This window comes from Haemorhous mexicanus, chromosome 9 (genome assembly GCF_027477595.1).
Source record: "Haemorhous mexicanus isolate bHaeMex1 chromosome 9, bHaeMex1.pri, whole genome shotgun sequence".
NCBI lineage: Eukaryota > Metazoa > Chordata > Aves > Passeriformes > Fringillidae > Haemorhous > Haemorhous mexicanus.
The window spans coordinates 31,327,722-31,344,735 of NC_082349.1; the positions used below are offsets into that span (position 1 = coordinate 31,327,722).

General features: G+C 54.0%; 2 protein-coding genes across 4 annotated transcripts in view; one reads left to right on the forward strand and one right to left on the reverse strand.

Annotated features, from left to right (window-relative positions):
* Nucleotides 1–268: 268 nt before the first annotated feature.
* Nucleotides 269–12,486, forward strand: LOC132331406 (regulator of G-protein signaling 5). Its single transcript, XM_059854848.1, has 5 exons — nucleotides 269–425; nucleotides 5,393–5,503; nucleotides 7,785–7,846; nucleotides 7,972–8,138; nucleotides 8,657–12,486. The coding sequence occupies exons 1-5, from the start codon at nucleotides 382–384 to the stop codon at nucleotides 8,816–8,818; spliced, it is 546 nt and encodes a 181-aa protein (XP_059710831.1). The 5' UTR covers nucleotides 269–381; the 3' UTR covers nucleotides 8,819–12,486.
* A 721-nt stretch (nucleotides 12,487–13,207) lies between these two features.
* Nucleotides 13,208–17,014, reverse strand: part of RGS4 (regulator of G protein signaling 4) — a 145,050-nt gene continuing 141,243 nt past the window's right edge. For 2 of the 3 annotated variants that reach the window (XM_059854846.1, XM_059854845.1), the window contains 3 exons: nucleotides 16,465–16,526; nucleotides 15,579–15,745; nucleotides 13,208–15,061 (listed from right to left, as the gene is read on the reverse strand). In XM_059854846.1, coding sequence (XP_059710829.1) covers nucleotides 14,810–15,061; nucleotides 15,579–15,745; nucleotides 16,465–16,526 — 481 coding nt within the window. In that variant the 3' untranslated portion in view covers nucleotides 13,208–14,809. The remainder of the gene's footprint in view (nucleotides 15,062–15,578; nucleotides 15,746–16,464; nucleotides 16,527–17,014) is intronic. The other variant, XM_059854847.1, reaches the window with a different exon arrangement.

Below are 17,014 nucleotides of genomic sequence, written 5' to 3' on the forward strand. Positions count from 1 at the left end.
GAATGAAGCATTTCTACCTGGCTCTTCTAAATACTGACCTGGAGCCAGATGCATCATTAAAATAAATGCTGTGGGCTTCCTGAAGCCCCCTAAACATCAGCTTGGCCCTTCCAATTTGATTACCTGATCTCACCCCAACAAATCCACATTTTTCTTCCCCCCCTCCGTGAGCTTAGAGAGAAGAAAACAAAACCCAGAAGCCGGCGGGGCTGGGGCCAGCTGCAGCAGGCCGGCCGGCATTGGACACAGGGCTGGCGGGGGTCCAGCTGCGGCGCTATATAGGAGCAGGGGAGGCAGCCGGGCGGCAGACACTGCCTCTGCTGCCCGCTTTGGCCATCACCCACACTCTTCTCACGGCCGAGGGAACTACAGCCTGCCAAGATGTGCAAAGGATTAGCAGCGCTGCCCCACACGTGCCTGGAGAGGTGAGAGCGGCCGGGATGGGCGGGATGCCAGGGGCTGCCTCCCGCAGGGCTCTGCCGGGGCGGCACAGGGGCTCTCCCTGCAGCACATCCCCGTGACGGGCATCTCTCATGGGGACTGGCGTGACCCAGCTCTGACAAGGAGGGAAGGGAAGCTGGCTGGGGGTGGCTCAGTGGGTGCTGCGAGTGGCGGAGGTCCTTGGAGGGATGAGTTCTGATTTGGTCCCGAGCTCCCCACTCTGCCCTGGGAGTCATTCTGCTGGGTGAGTCTGGGCTGCTCCAAACCCAGCCCTCCACCATTCTGGGCAGGAGTGCTTCATCCTCAGATCTTAATTTCCACAAAACATGGGGAGGAGAGGAGGAAAAAATCAGGACAGAGGTTTTGCCTTTCTGAGGTGGAAACAGCCCTGTCTCCAAAGTGCCTCACAATCCTCTTTTAATTGCCTGTTTGCGACTCACACATGGAATAGCCAGACCTGGCCCCTCTCACAAGGCTCAGCCCTGAACAGAGCACCAGCTCTGCCCCCCTTTGTGGCACCCATCCTCATCTTCATCCCTATCCACCCTGGTTCTTGCCCCAAAACCTGCCCCTGATGGTGGCAGAGGCTCCTCTCACCCCCTTGGGAGCTCAGGCAGGCTCCAGCCCCCGGCATTTCCATGCTGATTGGAACTTGTCCTCTCCTCTGCTCCCACGGGCTTTGAAGGAGTCCAGTGAGGAGCCGAGGGGCAAGCACCTGAGGTCTCACTGGAGCAGCAGGGCACTCAATGCTTCACCTAAGGGGGAAACTTAGGAATAGAGTCAATTGAATCCCTCAGTGAGGGTTCCCTCACACCTGCAGATGCCTTAGCACTGGTTTTTGGATGAGACGGACAGTAGGAAATTTGCTGCCCTGAGCAGAGCTCCAGGGAAGTTCCAGCTGAAATTGTGCCACTGGGGGCTGATGCTGCTTGCCCAAAAGGCAAATTCTCACCACAAGCACAAACAGGAGCACCAGCTTGTGATGGTTTTGCTGTTGGAAACTTGTCTTTCTGCGACGCTCCTGTATCCATGCTGACCTTGCCTGCTCTCCTGCTCCTGTGCCATGGGCAGCCAAGAGCACTCTTCCATGTGGGTGATCCACATGTTTCTGCTCTGCTATCTGCCTTGTTGCCACTCTTCTGACACTTCTTAACAGTAAATTTTCTTAATAAAGATTTTCTCCCACTCCTGCTATGCTGATGTTTTCATCTGCTATGCCCTCAAATCCTCCCTCTTGAAGGCTGCATTGACACTTTGACACGCAGAGTCAGGACTGCATTTTTCCCCAGTGTATCACGTTGCATTGCTCTACGAGGCTTTCCAGCAGCTTCACTGCTGTGTCACAGACCCTCCTGCAGCTCCTCCCAGCCCGTTCCCAAGCGATATCTGCTGCTCGGCACTGACCCCTTCCCAGCGCCGGCTGAACAGCACGCTCCGACCCGCCTTCCCCTGCACCATCCCTGCAGGTGTGTGCTACCTTTCCCACACTGCCATCCATGGGCTGGCCTTCCCCTGCAGCTGCCTGGGTCTGCAGACCCCATCCAAGGTGCCCTGCCATCCCAAGGAGCTGCTCCCTCGGCTCTCCCCACAGCATGTGTTTTCTGGCCTCTTCAGAGAGAGATGATAGGTTGAAAGGAATCTCTTCCTACGGCCAGAAGAGCCTTGACTCCTCTCCAATAGACCATATTTGTCCATGTGTCCACCACGGGTCTGCCACAGCTGCCACTGACATGCCCACACAGCATCATCTTGCAGCTTTATGGCTCCTCAAACCCCCTCGGGAGGCTTTTGCAGGTGAAGGGGCATTTCCCCTGGCACCTCCCTGCCCTCAGGCACAGCATCACCTTTAACTTTCAGCTATGGCTTTAAACTCCTTTGAGCTTCTATTTTTGTTTTGCTTTTAAAACTGGAGTCTCTCCTGGCCCTCCCCAGCAGCCCTTCGTGTCCTTGATATGTTTGACAGAGCCCGTATTTTCTATTAATGCTTCTTGGAAGCTATTTCTCAGACTTTTTCTTGGCTTGCTCCCATATGTTCTCACACTTGACCTTCCACCATTTACAGTCCTCTTGCTTTTTCTCACTTGGCCAGTTTTTTTTTTTTTTTCTTAAAGATGCCTTTTCTGTTTATAGCTGCCTTTTCCCCCCTGCTATTTAGCCTTCCCTGAAGCCTTGCTTGATAGCTTGTAATCCATCTGCTGGAGGACGCCAGGATGGTGTCTTTAAATAGCCCTTCCCTCCCTCAGCCTCCAGGCTTTCAGCCTGCTCCTGTACTTCCTTGCTTCCTTTTAACAACCTTCCTTATCTCTGCTGTCTCTACAGATGTCATGAAGGTCCCACTGCCAGGGAATGGCTCTGGTGCAGGGGGGAGGCTCTTGCTGCTGTCCCCACACCTGCAGGGCTCCGGCCGACTGGGCGGCTGCTGGGGGTCCATTGGCAATACCACGGGATGGAGCAGGATGGGACTGCTGAGGGCCTCAGTGCCTCTGGAGCCTGGCAGCTCTTGGCCATGAGTCACTGTCAGAGGATCAGGGAATCAGAGAGCAAGGTTTTGAGCCAGGTCTGAGCACTTGTCACATGAAGCCACCATCAACTGCATCCAGACCTTGTGGAGGTGTTGGCCTCATCCGCACCAGGGCATGGGGTCCCCAGGTGCTGCTCTGACAGAGGCAGAGTCCTGCTCCTGTCTTCCCAGCTCCTTGGGTCATCATGGGCTAAGCTTGACTTTCGATGCCCCTACTCCCAGCACAGCTTGTGTTGTCCCTCTGCCTGCTCAGGAGCTCCTGGGAGCCACTGTCCTTGCTTCTGGGGTGGGCAGCCCCTGGCCCCTTGCTCTTCCCCCCTGCTCCTGACGGATGAACTGCCCATGATGGGACACGAAGTCCAGCTGCTTGGAAGGGACTGTCCCTTCTGCACAGCACCTGGCACTGTCAGGGGCTTGAACGTGGCAACATCCTGACTCACCCCTCTTGAGCACCGGGAGAGGGACAAGGTGGCACCCAGCATTTCTGCTCAGCCCCTCCTGAGAGATGCTCATTGAGCCCATGTGTCCCTTCCTGCAGGAACCTGTGGCCACAAGCGCAGATGTCTGAGAAAGGAGAGTCAAGGGAGAGGCCAGCCCGTCCCCTCAGCTTTCCTGTGGCTCCCTCTGCACCTACCCACTGCTTGGGTGTTAAGGGGGCTGCCCACTTCACCTGCTCCCCATCCCTACAGCTGTGCCATCCCCATGGGTCAGGGCCATGCCAGGTGGTCCCAGTATAGCAGCAGTGGCCAGCAGGGTGCCAAGGGGCAGCTGAGGCTTGCTGGAGAGCTGGGCCCAGGACATCAAGAGCCAGCTCTGTCTCAGAGCACTTGTCTGCATTTTACTTACTTACTTACAGCAGCATGAAGGGCAGCATCCCTGTCCCAGACGCTCCGTGTGGGAGCATGGTGACCTTGTCACCCTTTTCCTGAGGTCCTGAGCTTTCCAAGGTTCAGGTTGTCTCAGAAGCACGGGCAATGGAGAGTGTCCCCGAGGCTGCTGACGCTGTCCATGACAGCAGCTGCGTCTCTGGGTGCGCGCTGCCCCGTGCCGCACACCCGCTGCGGGGGCTCCCCGCAGCCCCAGGCTGGGCTGCTCTCCCTGCCTGGTTCTGCTGCCCACCTCCAGCAAGGGTGGCTGCTCAGAGGCAAGTTTCTGCAGCAGAAATGGGGGGCAGCTGGCAGGGAACAGAGCAGAGCAGACACCCCTGTGCCAGGTCTCCAAATGTCACCCATGGGGACTGGTGGGTGGAAACGAAAACACAAAGAGAGAGAGTTTTACAAGGAGGAAAAAAAATCAAAGGAATTGAAATGAAATAGCAGACATAGCAATGGAGTGATCATCTACAGAGGGCTTATGAAAATAAACAGCAGAGAGGAAAATTGCAGGGAGCCCCGCAGGGAGCTGCAGCCCAGCTTTGCCAGCCTTGCCGAAAGCTCAGCCCAGTCATCCTGTGAGGAGCAGTCCGTCCCCCTCCTGTGCCAGCAAGATAACCTGGAAACCACCAAATGTTGCTGTGCCAGGGAAAAGCCCTGCCCTGCAGAGATGGGGACTGGGAGTGGGGGGTGTCTGTTTTCACTCCTTTATTTCTTCAGCCTCACACAGCACACCTGAGTGTTCCCTGCAAAAGCTCAGCTTGCTCTTGCTGCCACCCCTGAGCTGCAGTGGGGTGGGGGGGAGCCTCCTTAGCTGTTTTAGATGCTCAGGACCTAATTACTAATTGTATTGCACGAAAGGCAACCTTTTGGGAGACAGCTGGGCCTGCTGCCAAGCCCCAGGACCCCCTGTTTTCTTTGCATCCTCCAGATGCAGGTCTGGAGCATGGCCTTGATGCAATGGGAAGTGGCAGTCAGCCTTTGGCAGCCCAGCTCCTGCAACATTTTTTTCTTCTCTGCCCAGAGAAGGTAGCACCCTTCTCTGGAGGGTGCCTGCTTACAGGACCCTTCCCATTGCAGATATAAGGCTTACATATTACTGACAAACATGCCATATATCTGTGTAAGGGCTCTGAGTGCTGTCGGCAGTGTGGGGCTGGTGGCACAGCGTGGGATGGCACCATGGGGCAGGTACCCCCAGCACAGCCTTTGCTCCAAAGGCAGCTCCTTCACCTCCTCACCAGCTGCTCTCCAAGCTCATCTCTATAGAGACTGAGTGCTGCACACACACCCCTAATTCAGCCTCAGAGCAGCCTGACAGCCCTGCTGATACAATTATCCTGGCCACAGATGGGGACAGAGCAGGAGATCAAGATCAAGAGCTGCCGCTAATGCGCAGCGCCTGTTTAGAAATGCCGCAGACACACACAGCCTTTACAGCATTAGGGTCCATTTGTTCATCTGGAATTAATTACAGAGAGGGTGCAGGGCAGGGACTGGGACCGTCCCACTGCCCGCTTCCTCTGCCTGACCTGTCCCTGCTCCTCCCCTGCTGCAGGGCCAAGGAGATCAAGACCAAGCTGGGCACACTGCTCCAGAAGCCTGACTCAACCATTGACTTCATCATCCCCTACCCTGAGAAGCCGGAGAAGCCACCCAAGGCCCAGAAGTGAGTACTGCACTGGGCTGGGCTGTAGCAGTATGTGTGCCCAGCCACTGGGGTGGATACAAGCCCTTTTGGGATGCAGAGGAGCTGAGCCCTGCTGTGGGCTGGCACAGCAGGCTCTACATGGCAGGCAGCTTGTGGCATGCTCCTCATGACCTGCCTGCTAGGTGCAGGCTCAGGAAGTTATGTCAGGGCAGCATGAGACACATCAGGCAATACTGCTCTATGGAAACTAGATTTACCATGGAAACTCAATTTACTTTTGGTGAGATGTTATTCCATAAAGGTTTTCCCAGAGGCATATGACACTTGGACTTCTCTGAGTCACCTGCCTCAACCCAGAGGTGCCAGCCTTTGCAGCTATCCGCCTTTGGGGTGGCAGTGTGTCCCTGAGCTGGGTGCACAACATGGCATGAAGTCTGGCTCGGGGCAGCTTCATGGTGATGGGACCTCCTCACCCTATGGCCTTTGGCTTGACCATTACTCCCCAGCACCAAGCTGGTGTATAATACTGGCTTATCAACATTATTTAAAGCACATGAAACATTAATTATTTTGCCTGCCAATCCAGGGTGCAGGGGGCAATACGCAGGGGGATGTTTGCCAGCATGGTGCCTGCCTGACACAGCGCTGCCCATGCCAAGGAGGGCTGGCAGAGCCCGGGGGATTTTGTGGTTCTCACTCCATCACTGCCATGCCCCAGATGCCTCTGTGACAGAGACACATTCATCTCCATTAGCCATCCCTGCAGAAAGCCAGAGAACATCTCCACTCCCCGCTCTCTGGAGGAGCTGTTTTCTCCTGCACTGCATCGCTGTGCAGCCCTGGCATCACTCACCTGTCAGCATCTCACTCGCAGTTAATATCATCCCAGGGACATTCAGATAATGGGAAAGTGAATTTGGTGGTTTCCAGGAAATCTGGTTTGTGTTAGGTTGCTGCAGTGATGCTCCTCCTCACTGGGGTGAGAAGTCACCTGACAGGGACATGGGGGCAGGGATAGCTTTGATCCTTGACAGAAATGCAAACACAGTTCAAGGTCCAGAAAGTGAAGGATAAGAACCCCCTGTCATGCTGCCTACTGCTTATGGTTTGGTGACAAGTGAGGGCTGGTACCCACCCTGAGCAAGCCTGGCATTCCTGCCACTCTCCTCTCCCTGCTGTAGCCACCTGGGCAGCGTGACATGGCTGGGCATCAGCACCTGTACTTCCCCCAGAGCCACCACTGAAGCTCCTGGGCCCCCAGGTCCAGAAGAGGCTGTTCTGCCCACTCTCCCTCTCTGCTCCCAGGGATGCTCTGCTCAGCCAAGGGGTTTCAACCCCCACGTGTGGCCCTTGCAGCAGCAAAACAAGAGAGTGCAGCACTGCCTTCAAGGAGTGATGGTGGAGAAGGTCCACAGCCAGCCCAGCACTCAATGCCAGGCAGGGGGGCTTCCCAAAACTGGCAGGGGTGCAGGGAAGGAGCTGGGAGCCTAGGGCAGCTTGGTCAAACTCCTCCTCCTCCAACAACAACAACAACAACAAAAGGGAAAAACAAGACAAAACAAAACAAAGCAAAACAAAACAAATAAAACAAAAGAAACAAAACAAAACCAAAAAACCCCAAAAACAAACCAAAACCCCCCAAAACCCAAACAAACAAACAAACAAAACCCCACAAAACCAACAACAACAACAAAAAAAACCCCACAAACCCGTTCAGTCTCACTGCAAACATCGCATTGAAAAATATATTAAAGAAAAAAAAAAAAACAGAGGAAAAGGCGTGCAGATGGAAAGTGCCGGAGGTTTCCAGAGGGAAGGGCGCCGAGGCCGGTGACCCGGCCGGCCGCAGGGCGTGGGAGCAGGGCGGGCGGGCAGTGGGAGCCGAGCGCTCTGACCGGGGCCGCAGTGACCAGCGGAGAGCATCTTTCCCCGCCCAAGCAGGAAAGCACAGGGATGCTTCCCAGCCGCCCGCAGAGCCCCTGCGCGGCTCCCCCGAGTGTGGGCGCTGGGGCGAGGAGGAGCACTGCGGCCGCAGAAGGGACTCTCTCTGCCCAAGCACGGGGGAATTCGCCTTCCCCGCCCCATCCTCACCCTCCCTGCACTTGTCTATCCCCCTCCCCTGTGCTGTGATGCAGCAGCATCCCCATTCCATCCCCAGACCACTGCCTCCACTCTGAGGAGTCTCTGCAACTTGTTACTCTGCAACTTGTTACTCCGATCCTCCTTTTTTAAAGGAATTATTAAAAAACCTGGCTGTGGGCTAACCTTGGACCACCTGGGCTTTCTTTACTCTCCTCAGGCCCTCTCCGGAGGAGGCTCTGCAGTGGCGCGATTCCTTGGAGAAGCTCCTGCAAAACCCCTGTAAGTTCACATCCCCCTGCGGGGTCACCTTCCCTCTTTCCACATCCCCTGGGGTGCTCAGCGAGGGCTGGGCCCCCTTGACTGCCAGTGCTGAAGCAAGGGCTCACCTCCCCCTTGCCCCCCAGATGGGCTCGCCAGCTTCCGCAGCTTCCTGCGCTCCGAGTTCAGTGAGGAGAACGCCGAGTTCTGGGTGGCCTGCGAGGACTACAAGAAAACCAAGTCCCCTCTGAAGATGGCAGAGAAGGCCAAAAAGATCTATGAGGAGTTCATCCAGACTGAGGCACCCAAAGAGGTCAGTGGCCATGGGTAAGGAGATGGTACTGGGAGGGATGAGGCTGTAGCCCTGTCAGCCTCCATCCCGAAGGAAAGCGATGGCTGCAGGGCACCTCATGCTGTGGCTGAGGGGCTCAGAGGGCTGTATCCTTGTCAAGGGGCAGCCCCATCCCCATGTGCTGCACTCCCATCCTTCACAAACAATCTTGGAGCCCCTATTTGCATGCTCAGCCTCTGCTGGGCTGTCTCCAGCCATGGGCACCCCCAACACATGCCTGTCCCCCCTCTCCCCATGGAGGCGTGACATCAGTCATAAGGGATGACAATGTGCAGTAATCTTCCTCCCCAAGTTAGCTTTGCAGCAGGACAGAGTTCATCCTGACAGCTTTGCCACCAATAATTCTACCAGAGACATGAATCTGCTTCAGTCCCTCCCCTCACCCTTTGCGAGATTGTTGGTGGGACAGAGCGGCAAGGGGAGACCGTCACTCAGCCCTCCAAAGGCAGGCTCCCATCCCTCTTACACTCTCATGACAGGTGAACATCGACCACTTCACCAAGGCTGTGACCATGAAGAACCTGCTGGAGCCATCACCAAGCAGTTTTGACATGGCCCAGAAGAGGATCTTTGCCCTGATGGAAAAAGACTCCCTGCCCAGATTTGTGCGGTCGGAGTTTTATCATGAGTTAATCAAGTAGCAATGCAGCAGGGCTGTGCAAGGCATCCCTGCTGCTTCTGTCTAAACACCTGCCCCTTCTCCTGCAGCTGCTTTGCTTTCTCAATGCCACCTAGAGCACCCGAGGTGTTGCTAAGCTCCTCCTCCCATGCTTTGGACGGTCTGATGTCCTGCTGTTTCCTCTCTTACTATCTCTTTCCTCTCCCACAAAAGACCAATTTGCAGAAACTCCATGGAGTTGGGACCCAGAAGGGTGAGGGAGCAGCCCCAGCTCTGCAGTGACCAGGAGCCATGTGGCCAACTGACACATCCCTGGTGCTGTGGAGCTTGGCATTAACTGGAGGCTCTGAGGTGCTGACTTTGCCTTCTTAGGGCTCCTTAGAATAGGACAATTTTTCTCACAATTTTTCTTCTGGCCAGTTTGGCCCAGGCTCGCTCCCTTCTCCCACCTTCCCCGGGTGCTGCTGAGACTGCACAGGTACTCTGCAGGTGCTCCCCTCCCTGGCCAAGGTGACATGAGACACATCCACTGCCCGACTGGCATCACCTTCCTTCTGAAAGCAGCCAATCAGCAGGCACAGTGACAGCCGGCCAGGGACAGGGACGGGGGCACGGCAGGGACACCAGTGACACTGACACGTACAGCAAGGATGGCACTGTGACAAGGAGGGCAGGGACTGCTGTACGGCAGAAGCAGATGCCGCAGAGTGTGCCTGACTGGCACCAGGGGTGAGCAGGGCGAGCCTGTCGGAGTCAGCCTGTTTGCTTCCCTTGAAAAACAAAAACAAGAGGATAAAATGAGACCTGTTGGTCCAAAATGCTGGGACTGCTTAGCAACCCAGAGCCCCTGCTCACTCCAGCCTTTGCATGGCGCCCTGAGCTGCCAAGGCACATCCTGTGCCACATCCCAGGGCACAGCCCTTGTGATGTGCTGGGATGCAGCTCCGGGGGCTGCCACGGGGCTCTCTTGTTTCAGTTGCTTCTCTCTGCAGTAGGCACGCCAAAGCAGTGCTGCACAAACCCAGCATCTAGCACAGGAGGAAGACATGCTGGGGGAAAAGAATGCTGAAATTCCAGTTGTTCAGATCCAATTTGAAAAGTCCAAACCAAACACGAACCCATCATTGGAAACATGAAAATTAACCCCCTGGCTTCTAGAACAGAGTGTAGACCCTGCTGATTTTGTGTAGCCTGCATCTCTCTCTCCTGTCTCCTCCTATCTGCCCAGGCCATGTGCTTCTACAGGCTGTCTCTAAAAAGGACTAGCTGCTTTCTAATGATTCAAAGCCAGCCCTCTGCTAATAATCACACCTGAGGATGGGGCAAGGGCATACATGAAAAGCAGCCCACAGGGTCTCATTTCAGCCTTGAGGGAAATGTGATAAACCCCTGCTCCACAGGGCCTGGAGGGTTCATCCCTGTGTTGGTTTCCTGGTGCATCATCCATGGGTCATGGCTTGCAAAGAGCTGCTTCAGCCAGCAACCTGACAGGTGCCAGCAAAACGTCTGTGGCCCTGCTGCCCACAGGCATCCCGGGCTGCTCTGCCTCACTGCGTCACGGGACTCTATGCAAAATGCAGTAACATAAACAATGGATTTGCCAGTTTCTTCAAGACTTTCAAAATCTGATCAAAACCCCACCAGCCTCAAATATTTACACGTTGTCACTATGGCAACGAAGAAAAATACACCCCAAGCAGCAGGAAATGGACTGTGTTTTCCAGGCAGGAGTGGGGACAGAGGGGAAGGATGGAGGCAGTCACAAATGTGACTCTTTTTTTAAGCTCTGGAGCAAAAGGCCTGGGAAAGTCGGTGCTGGAGCAGCAGGGTCAATGCTTACAGGCATTCCCCTGGGGTGAATGCAGAGGGTGGCTTGGGTGACCCTAGAGAGCCCAAGGGAGCCCATGAGCAGCAGGAGGGTCCCCTCAAAAGGGCACAGGACAGCCCCCAGCAGTGTCCATTGTTCAGGTGGGCAACAAGGGAGAGGCAGAAGCAGGGCTAGATGTAGGATGGGGGCTTGGCCAGCCCCTCTGCTGCAGGGTGCTCCCCTCACCTCTGCCTGCACATGCTTCCTACACCCTTCCAAAGTCTCAATGAACCGGTGTCAATTCAAGTGGGTTCAGCATGTTCAAGCTCCTCATTTACAGCGTGACTCAGAAATGCAAAACTGAACAGGCTTCCCTGCAGGAAGACCTGGATCTTTCATTTCTGCTTAATCCTTTGGCAGCTATTTCCAGATTCCCTCACATGTTTCACAGTTAAATGCCTCCACCACCACTGCCATAAGGTCTGGATGCTGCTGGAGGCTCTTGCTATGCACCATCAAACCCTGGGACGTCACTGCTGCAGCAGTGACACATGGGGCAGGGAGAAGGCGTCTGGGTATGTGAGTGCTGAAAAGAAAGGCACAGGCTGGATTCAGGAGAAATGCCACAGCTTTGCTGGCAACCCCTCCCTGGCTCAATTTCTGTTAAAGTGTTGGAAGTCTGCTCTGGGGGCTGCCCGTGATCTACTGGGTGACCAGAAAATGTGGCCACTGAAGCGTTTTGGAGCTCTAGGGAAGTTGTGTTTGTGTAGAAGGGCCATTTGGCTAATTACTCCAGCAGCCTTGCCCAGAAAGGTGGCAACAGCTGTACCAGCCCCATGGCCAAGTTTTCCACCAGCCCAGGGGTATTTGCTATTGGGCTGATGCCAACCATCATATTTCAGGTAGGAGATACTTCATGTATTTATCACTCTAGCTCTTGTGAAATTTGTCATATATAGCAGTATATAAACACAACATGTACATCTGTATTCCTGTATTCATATATACATGTACACACACATATATTCTTGTAACATGGGCATCTTGAGCCCCTGAGAGTCAGAGAACCAAAAAGCAGAGTTTCTGGATGTGGGGCTTGGGATCCATCTCAGAGAGGAGTGTGTGTGGGTTTTGCATTGTTCCAGACCCTCTTGAGGGAAACCTTGGCCATCCAGCTGAGGGAACACAAAGGTGCATCCTTCAGGATCACCCTGCGCCCATATCCTCGGTGTGCCATCCTGGCACCTGGGCTGGTGCAGGGGGCAGGTCTGTGCCCCTCGAGGGACCCCTATCTCTGCCGTGGGGCAAGGCAACCCCACGCTGCAGCCAGGGGCATGGGGCACCAGGCACTGCCTCCACACCACCCTGGCACCCACTCCCTGCCACAGGCACATGTGGAAAATGGCTCCCTGCAGCTGCACACCCCAGAGAGACACCAGAGGATGGTTTGATGTGTGTTTTATGGTGACTTCAGCAACCGGGAGCCCTGCAACTCATCAGTCACAGGGAGAACCACCCAGCTCTTGCCCTGAGTGCTAAGGCTGGGCACCACCAGGGCTGCCCAGACCCAGACTTGGGCACTGCCAAAGCCCAGTGGCTGGAAGTGTCCCCGAGCTCATCCAGGCTCCCCTCAGGCCTTGGTCACTCCCTGGAGGGCTCTGCATGCTCTAGCCAAGGGCTGGAGCAAAGGCTGGAGGGCGCATCAGCTCCTCCCACCCGTGAGCTGCAGGTTTTCAGTCTGGAGCTCTCCATGGGATTTCCACTGGAGATACTCATGTGGGGAAGATGTGAGGTGCTGGTGTGCACCAAGGAGTTGTGTTAACCCATATTCATGTACCACTCAGTAATCCACACATAAACATGTATTTCTGCTACTGTCTCAATGGACTGTTCATTTTGTCTCTTTGTTCTGAAGGCGCAGCACTTTCTTACCCACTACAGAGCACTCCCAAAACTTATGCCCAAAAGCCTGGCAAGACCAAAAGTCTCTGGGAGCTTCTGCTGCAACGATGCAGTGGTTTCTCAATGAACTGGAAAAGGAATCACCCCAGGGAGCTGATCCAGAAGAAACACCCCAAGGCTGGTGCAGCACAGGCACCCCTGGTCCTATGCTGCCTCAGGCTTTGGCTCCCAGCGTCACCTCAGGCTCCAGTAGCAGCAGCTGGGCTGCCCCAGGGGCTGAGGCTGAGCAAGAGCTATCCCTGCTCTCTGCAGCCACAGGGCATGGCCCAGGGACAGGCTCAGCTTTGGGATAAAATGCGTTCTGTCTGCTCAGTGTTGCAAATCATCTGCATCAGGGAAGGGCTCCTTGATCTTCCCCGCTCCAAAGCTGTCAAGGGGGGCCCTCACACTCACCCCAGAGCCTTGGTGAGGATGGCTAATCCCCATGCTGAGCTGATGGTCAGGCAAGGCATAGACCCATAAAAACCCCTTATCCCCCAGGCTCATGGTGCTGAAGGTGTCTGAAGGATAAAATTATTGTTGCTTCATCTTTCTGTGACTTAAAACAATCTCCGAGTGAAGCCACTTGTAACATAAATTTTAAGAGCAGCCTTGTCCAATGAATTGGACCTCCATGCATTTTCTTTTGTTTACATAGTAGCATTTTAGAAGGGACTAACACAAACATTTTTATTTAGACTGCATTCATCATTATTTAAATACTGATACAGTTTTTGCAATAGTTACCAAGAGTTCCCAAGTACCAGGGGAAATAAAACATAGCCACATGCTTGGCTAGGTTCAGCGCTTTAGCAAGCCTCTCCATCTCTTAGCTGAGCATGCAGGGTGACAGGTGTCGGTACATTGAATAAATACAAAATAAAGCACATGTTACAAAAGAAGTTTCTCTATGGTCCTGGAGAGCCACAGCCTCCTCCTGCCATGCCAAAACCCCGGTGTGAGAGCTGCTGTCTGGGCTGGGATGCAGAGTGCCGGGTACGCAGTGGCCAGGGTAGCAATACCTAATGAAGGAGAGACCAAGGGCGGGGGACAGTGAGACTCCTGGTGCTGCAGCTCACAGCAGCAATCCTGCAGCTGCCTCCTGCGCTTCCCACTGCGGATCAGTGTCAAAGCCCACAGCAAAGGCCGTGTCTCACCACAGCAATTAAAAAGTCAGCTGCCTTCTGGCAAAGCCCCGGAGCAGTAATGAGACAGACACCTTCCTCCTACCATCTTCAGGAAAAGTGAGCCACGCTATTACCGAAATTCCTAACACTCTTAAAAACTCCAGCATTTTCAAGTACTCCCAAGCAGGGCCTTTCCTCCTCAGATGTGGTGGTCCTATTCCCTCACAAACTGCTTGCTTCAAGCCAGGACAGGCAAACCTGAAATGGGACTCCCAGAGTCAGGAATATAAACCTGTCTGGGAGAGAAGGAACATGTTTCTGTTCTGCTCTGCTGGACTATTCAACCTGGGAATGTGAAAGTTGCATTTAATAACATAAGAAATAATGAACCTCCCCCAAAGTGACAGCTCTCCACAGCCCTAGGGAAGATCCTTGGCCAGCATAAACAGGGTGCTACAGAGGGAGCAGCAGCCAGAGGGAAGAGCTTCCCATGATGGCTGAGGGAGGCTGAGCTTCCCTGCGACTGTGGCTGTGATGATTGAGGGAGGCTGTCTGAAAAGTTTTGGTCTCCCTTCAAGAAAGAGTAGGAGCTCTTCCTGTGCCTGATGCTGCAATGCAGCACAGCCTGAGCTCTGAGCAAACACTCCTGACAGCCTGGACATTTGGGAGTTATGAACAGCTAAGAACCAGAGCCAGCCCTTTTCACCTAAACCTCTGCAGATTAGAAAGAGGAGATCACAGTCCCCAGCACTTCCTTTGGCCTCCTCTCTGCCCTGCATCTCGCTGGGTGTCACACAGTGACCTTGCCAGTCTGGTCCCTCCGTGGGCAGAGCCAGGGCTGACTGGAGCTCCCCAGCACCCTGCTGGGCTCACAGGGCTCGGCAGAGCCCCGGCACACGCAGCAACTGCCCCAGCTCCTGCCAGACAGACCCCAGTGCTCCTACACCGACCCATCAGAGGAGGGTTTGCTACACACACTGAGCCTGGATTGAGTTAGAAATGCTGGCTGCTGCATGACATGGGATACAACTGGAACATTAGACAGCTACTGGAGACAGCTCTGTTGCTTCATGCCAATGAATGCTTTTGCTGCCACATATTCTGCAAGAGCCCGGCCCGCCCCTGCCTTGCTGCAGGTTCAGGCGCACTGAGAGATGATGTTGGAGTTGCAGTCTAAGCTGTGAGCGTGGTTTCTTTTGCAGTTTTCGGGCCCACAGCCAGCACCAGGTGGGCTGACCAAGTCCAGGTAGTAAGGGGACTTGAGGAAGCGACGGTAAGAATCCTTCTCCATGAGGGTGAATATTTTTCTCTGAGCCTCATCAAAGCAGGACAGTGTAGGCTCCAGCATGTTGTGGCTCGTCTTCTCCCGTGTGCATGAATCCAAGTTCACCTGTCAAAGGGCCAAAGGGACAGTGTAAGTAGAACCTGTCCCAGATGGGGCATAGGAAAGGGAAAGCCAAGTGTCTCTCTGCCACGTGTGCTTGCTGAGCAGTTGTCCGAAATGGCTGTTTGACACCCTGCAACATCAGCAGAATCTGTGCAGCTGGATACCAATGCATCTTGGCTACCAGAAGAGCTGTCAGGGCAGACTGACACACATCCCTCTGGAATGCAGCTAGCCAGGAAACTCAAACTGCATGGGAGCAGCTGAAACATTGGGAATCATGGTCCTCTTGGGCTTCCCCCATTTCAGTGTGCGCATGGAATGGCCATGTGGTTGTAACTAAACACACTTTCTCTCTAGCCAAATCTAATATAAAATCAATGAAAGACCCACCATGTCCTTGCTAACTAGCAGAGAAGCAGAAGCCTTCATCTCTTGTGAAACTATTGATCTCTGCTTGGCTGCGCTGCCGGTTCAGAATTTAGGGTGGTGCCTTTGCCCAAGCAATGTTCAGTGCACGTACCTCTTTTGTGGCCTGCACTGAGATAAACTCATCATAGATCTTCCTGGCCTTGGGGCTGAGCTTGGCTGGTGACTTGGTTTTCTTGTACTCCTCACAACTGACCCAGAACTCGATGTTTTCCTCACTGTACTCAGATTTGAGAAAGGCACGGAAAGCAGCCAGTCCTCCTACGGATTGTTCAGAGGAAAACCAGGTCAGGCAAGAGTGTGGGTCCCTGAACATTTGCACCCCTGAATCCCAGCAAACAGTGATTGTGGGCCCTCCTTCCCAGAGCTGAGTGAGGAGCTGCCCTGGGGCTGGCGGTGAGGAGGCTGGAATGCACACAGGTCCCATGGGGATGTCACATGTGGGGCCCCAGCTGCCTGTTCCCCCACTGTGACCTTCAGTGTCCCTGCCAGGGGAACACAAGCAACTCGTGTGTTCCCAGGAGGCCTTGAGGAGACAGCCAGCGTGCTCCACAGAGTCTCAGACCATGGGAACAATGTGAAGGAAACCTCAAGGACATCAGTGTAGCCCACAGCTGATGGGAAGGCAAAGTCTCCCATGGGTTCAGCTGCAAATAATATCTCCACCTTTTGGTTCTTGTTTAACCCACCACTAACTGTGTGTCCCAGTCTTGCCCTCCTCTTGCACAAGGGTTAAACCAGTTGCTTTCACAAAACAGACAGCTCAGCAGTAGGCCAAGCCCACACTCATGATGCATTGGGATTGACCCTTGCCTTAGATCTGAGCAAGAGGCCCCTTCCCCACCCCTCCTAGAGGTCTGTGTGGCCAAAGGAGCTCCTGTGTGTTCCTAAGAGACAATCAGATAATGTCCTGTGTCCCTTCCCAGGACTGCTCAGAGCACACATGCTCTGCAGGCAGCGTAAGAGCCCTCTTCACTTACTGTCATGATGGATCAAATTTTCCAAAGACTCTGCCCATTTTCTTACTTCCTCTTGGCTAAGCCTAAGAAGAGACAAAGTGAGAAACACAGGGCTGAGTTAAAGAGAATACTGAAATGACCAATTTGGTTTGTTTCTAAACGCCACTAGAAAAATCTTTTTCCCTGATTGTTGTAAGAGCATACACAAGAGACTGAGAATGAAATATCAGCTTGTTTTACAGATACCCCCAGGGATCCTAGATCTAACCTACAGAAATTTTGGTTTGCAATCCTCATCACCAGACATGGGCTAGAAATGAATTTTCCTGGAAAAAAATTGCTGTGGAGTTCATATTTATTTGGTACCTGGCTGCATATCTTGCTGAAACACAGGTCTGGAATCACTCTTACAGGTCATATCAGTGAACTCCAAAGGACTGGTTCCTTTAACCTGTCAGGGGAACAGTAGCTATGCGGAAGAGAGCAATGTGGGAGCTGGAAACACACAGGGAGCACATCCTGCATTCATTCCCTCTACCATACTAGAACACCCTAGGGCTCATCTGTTCCA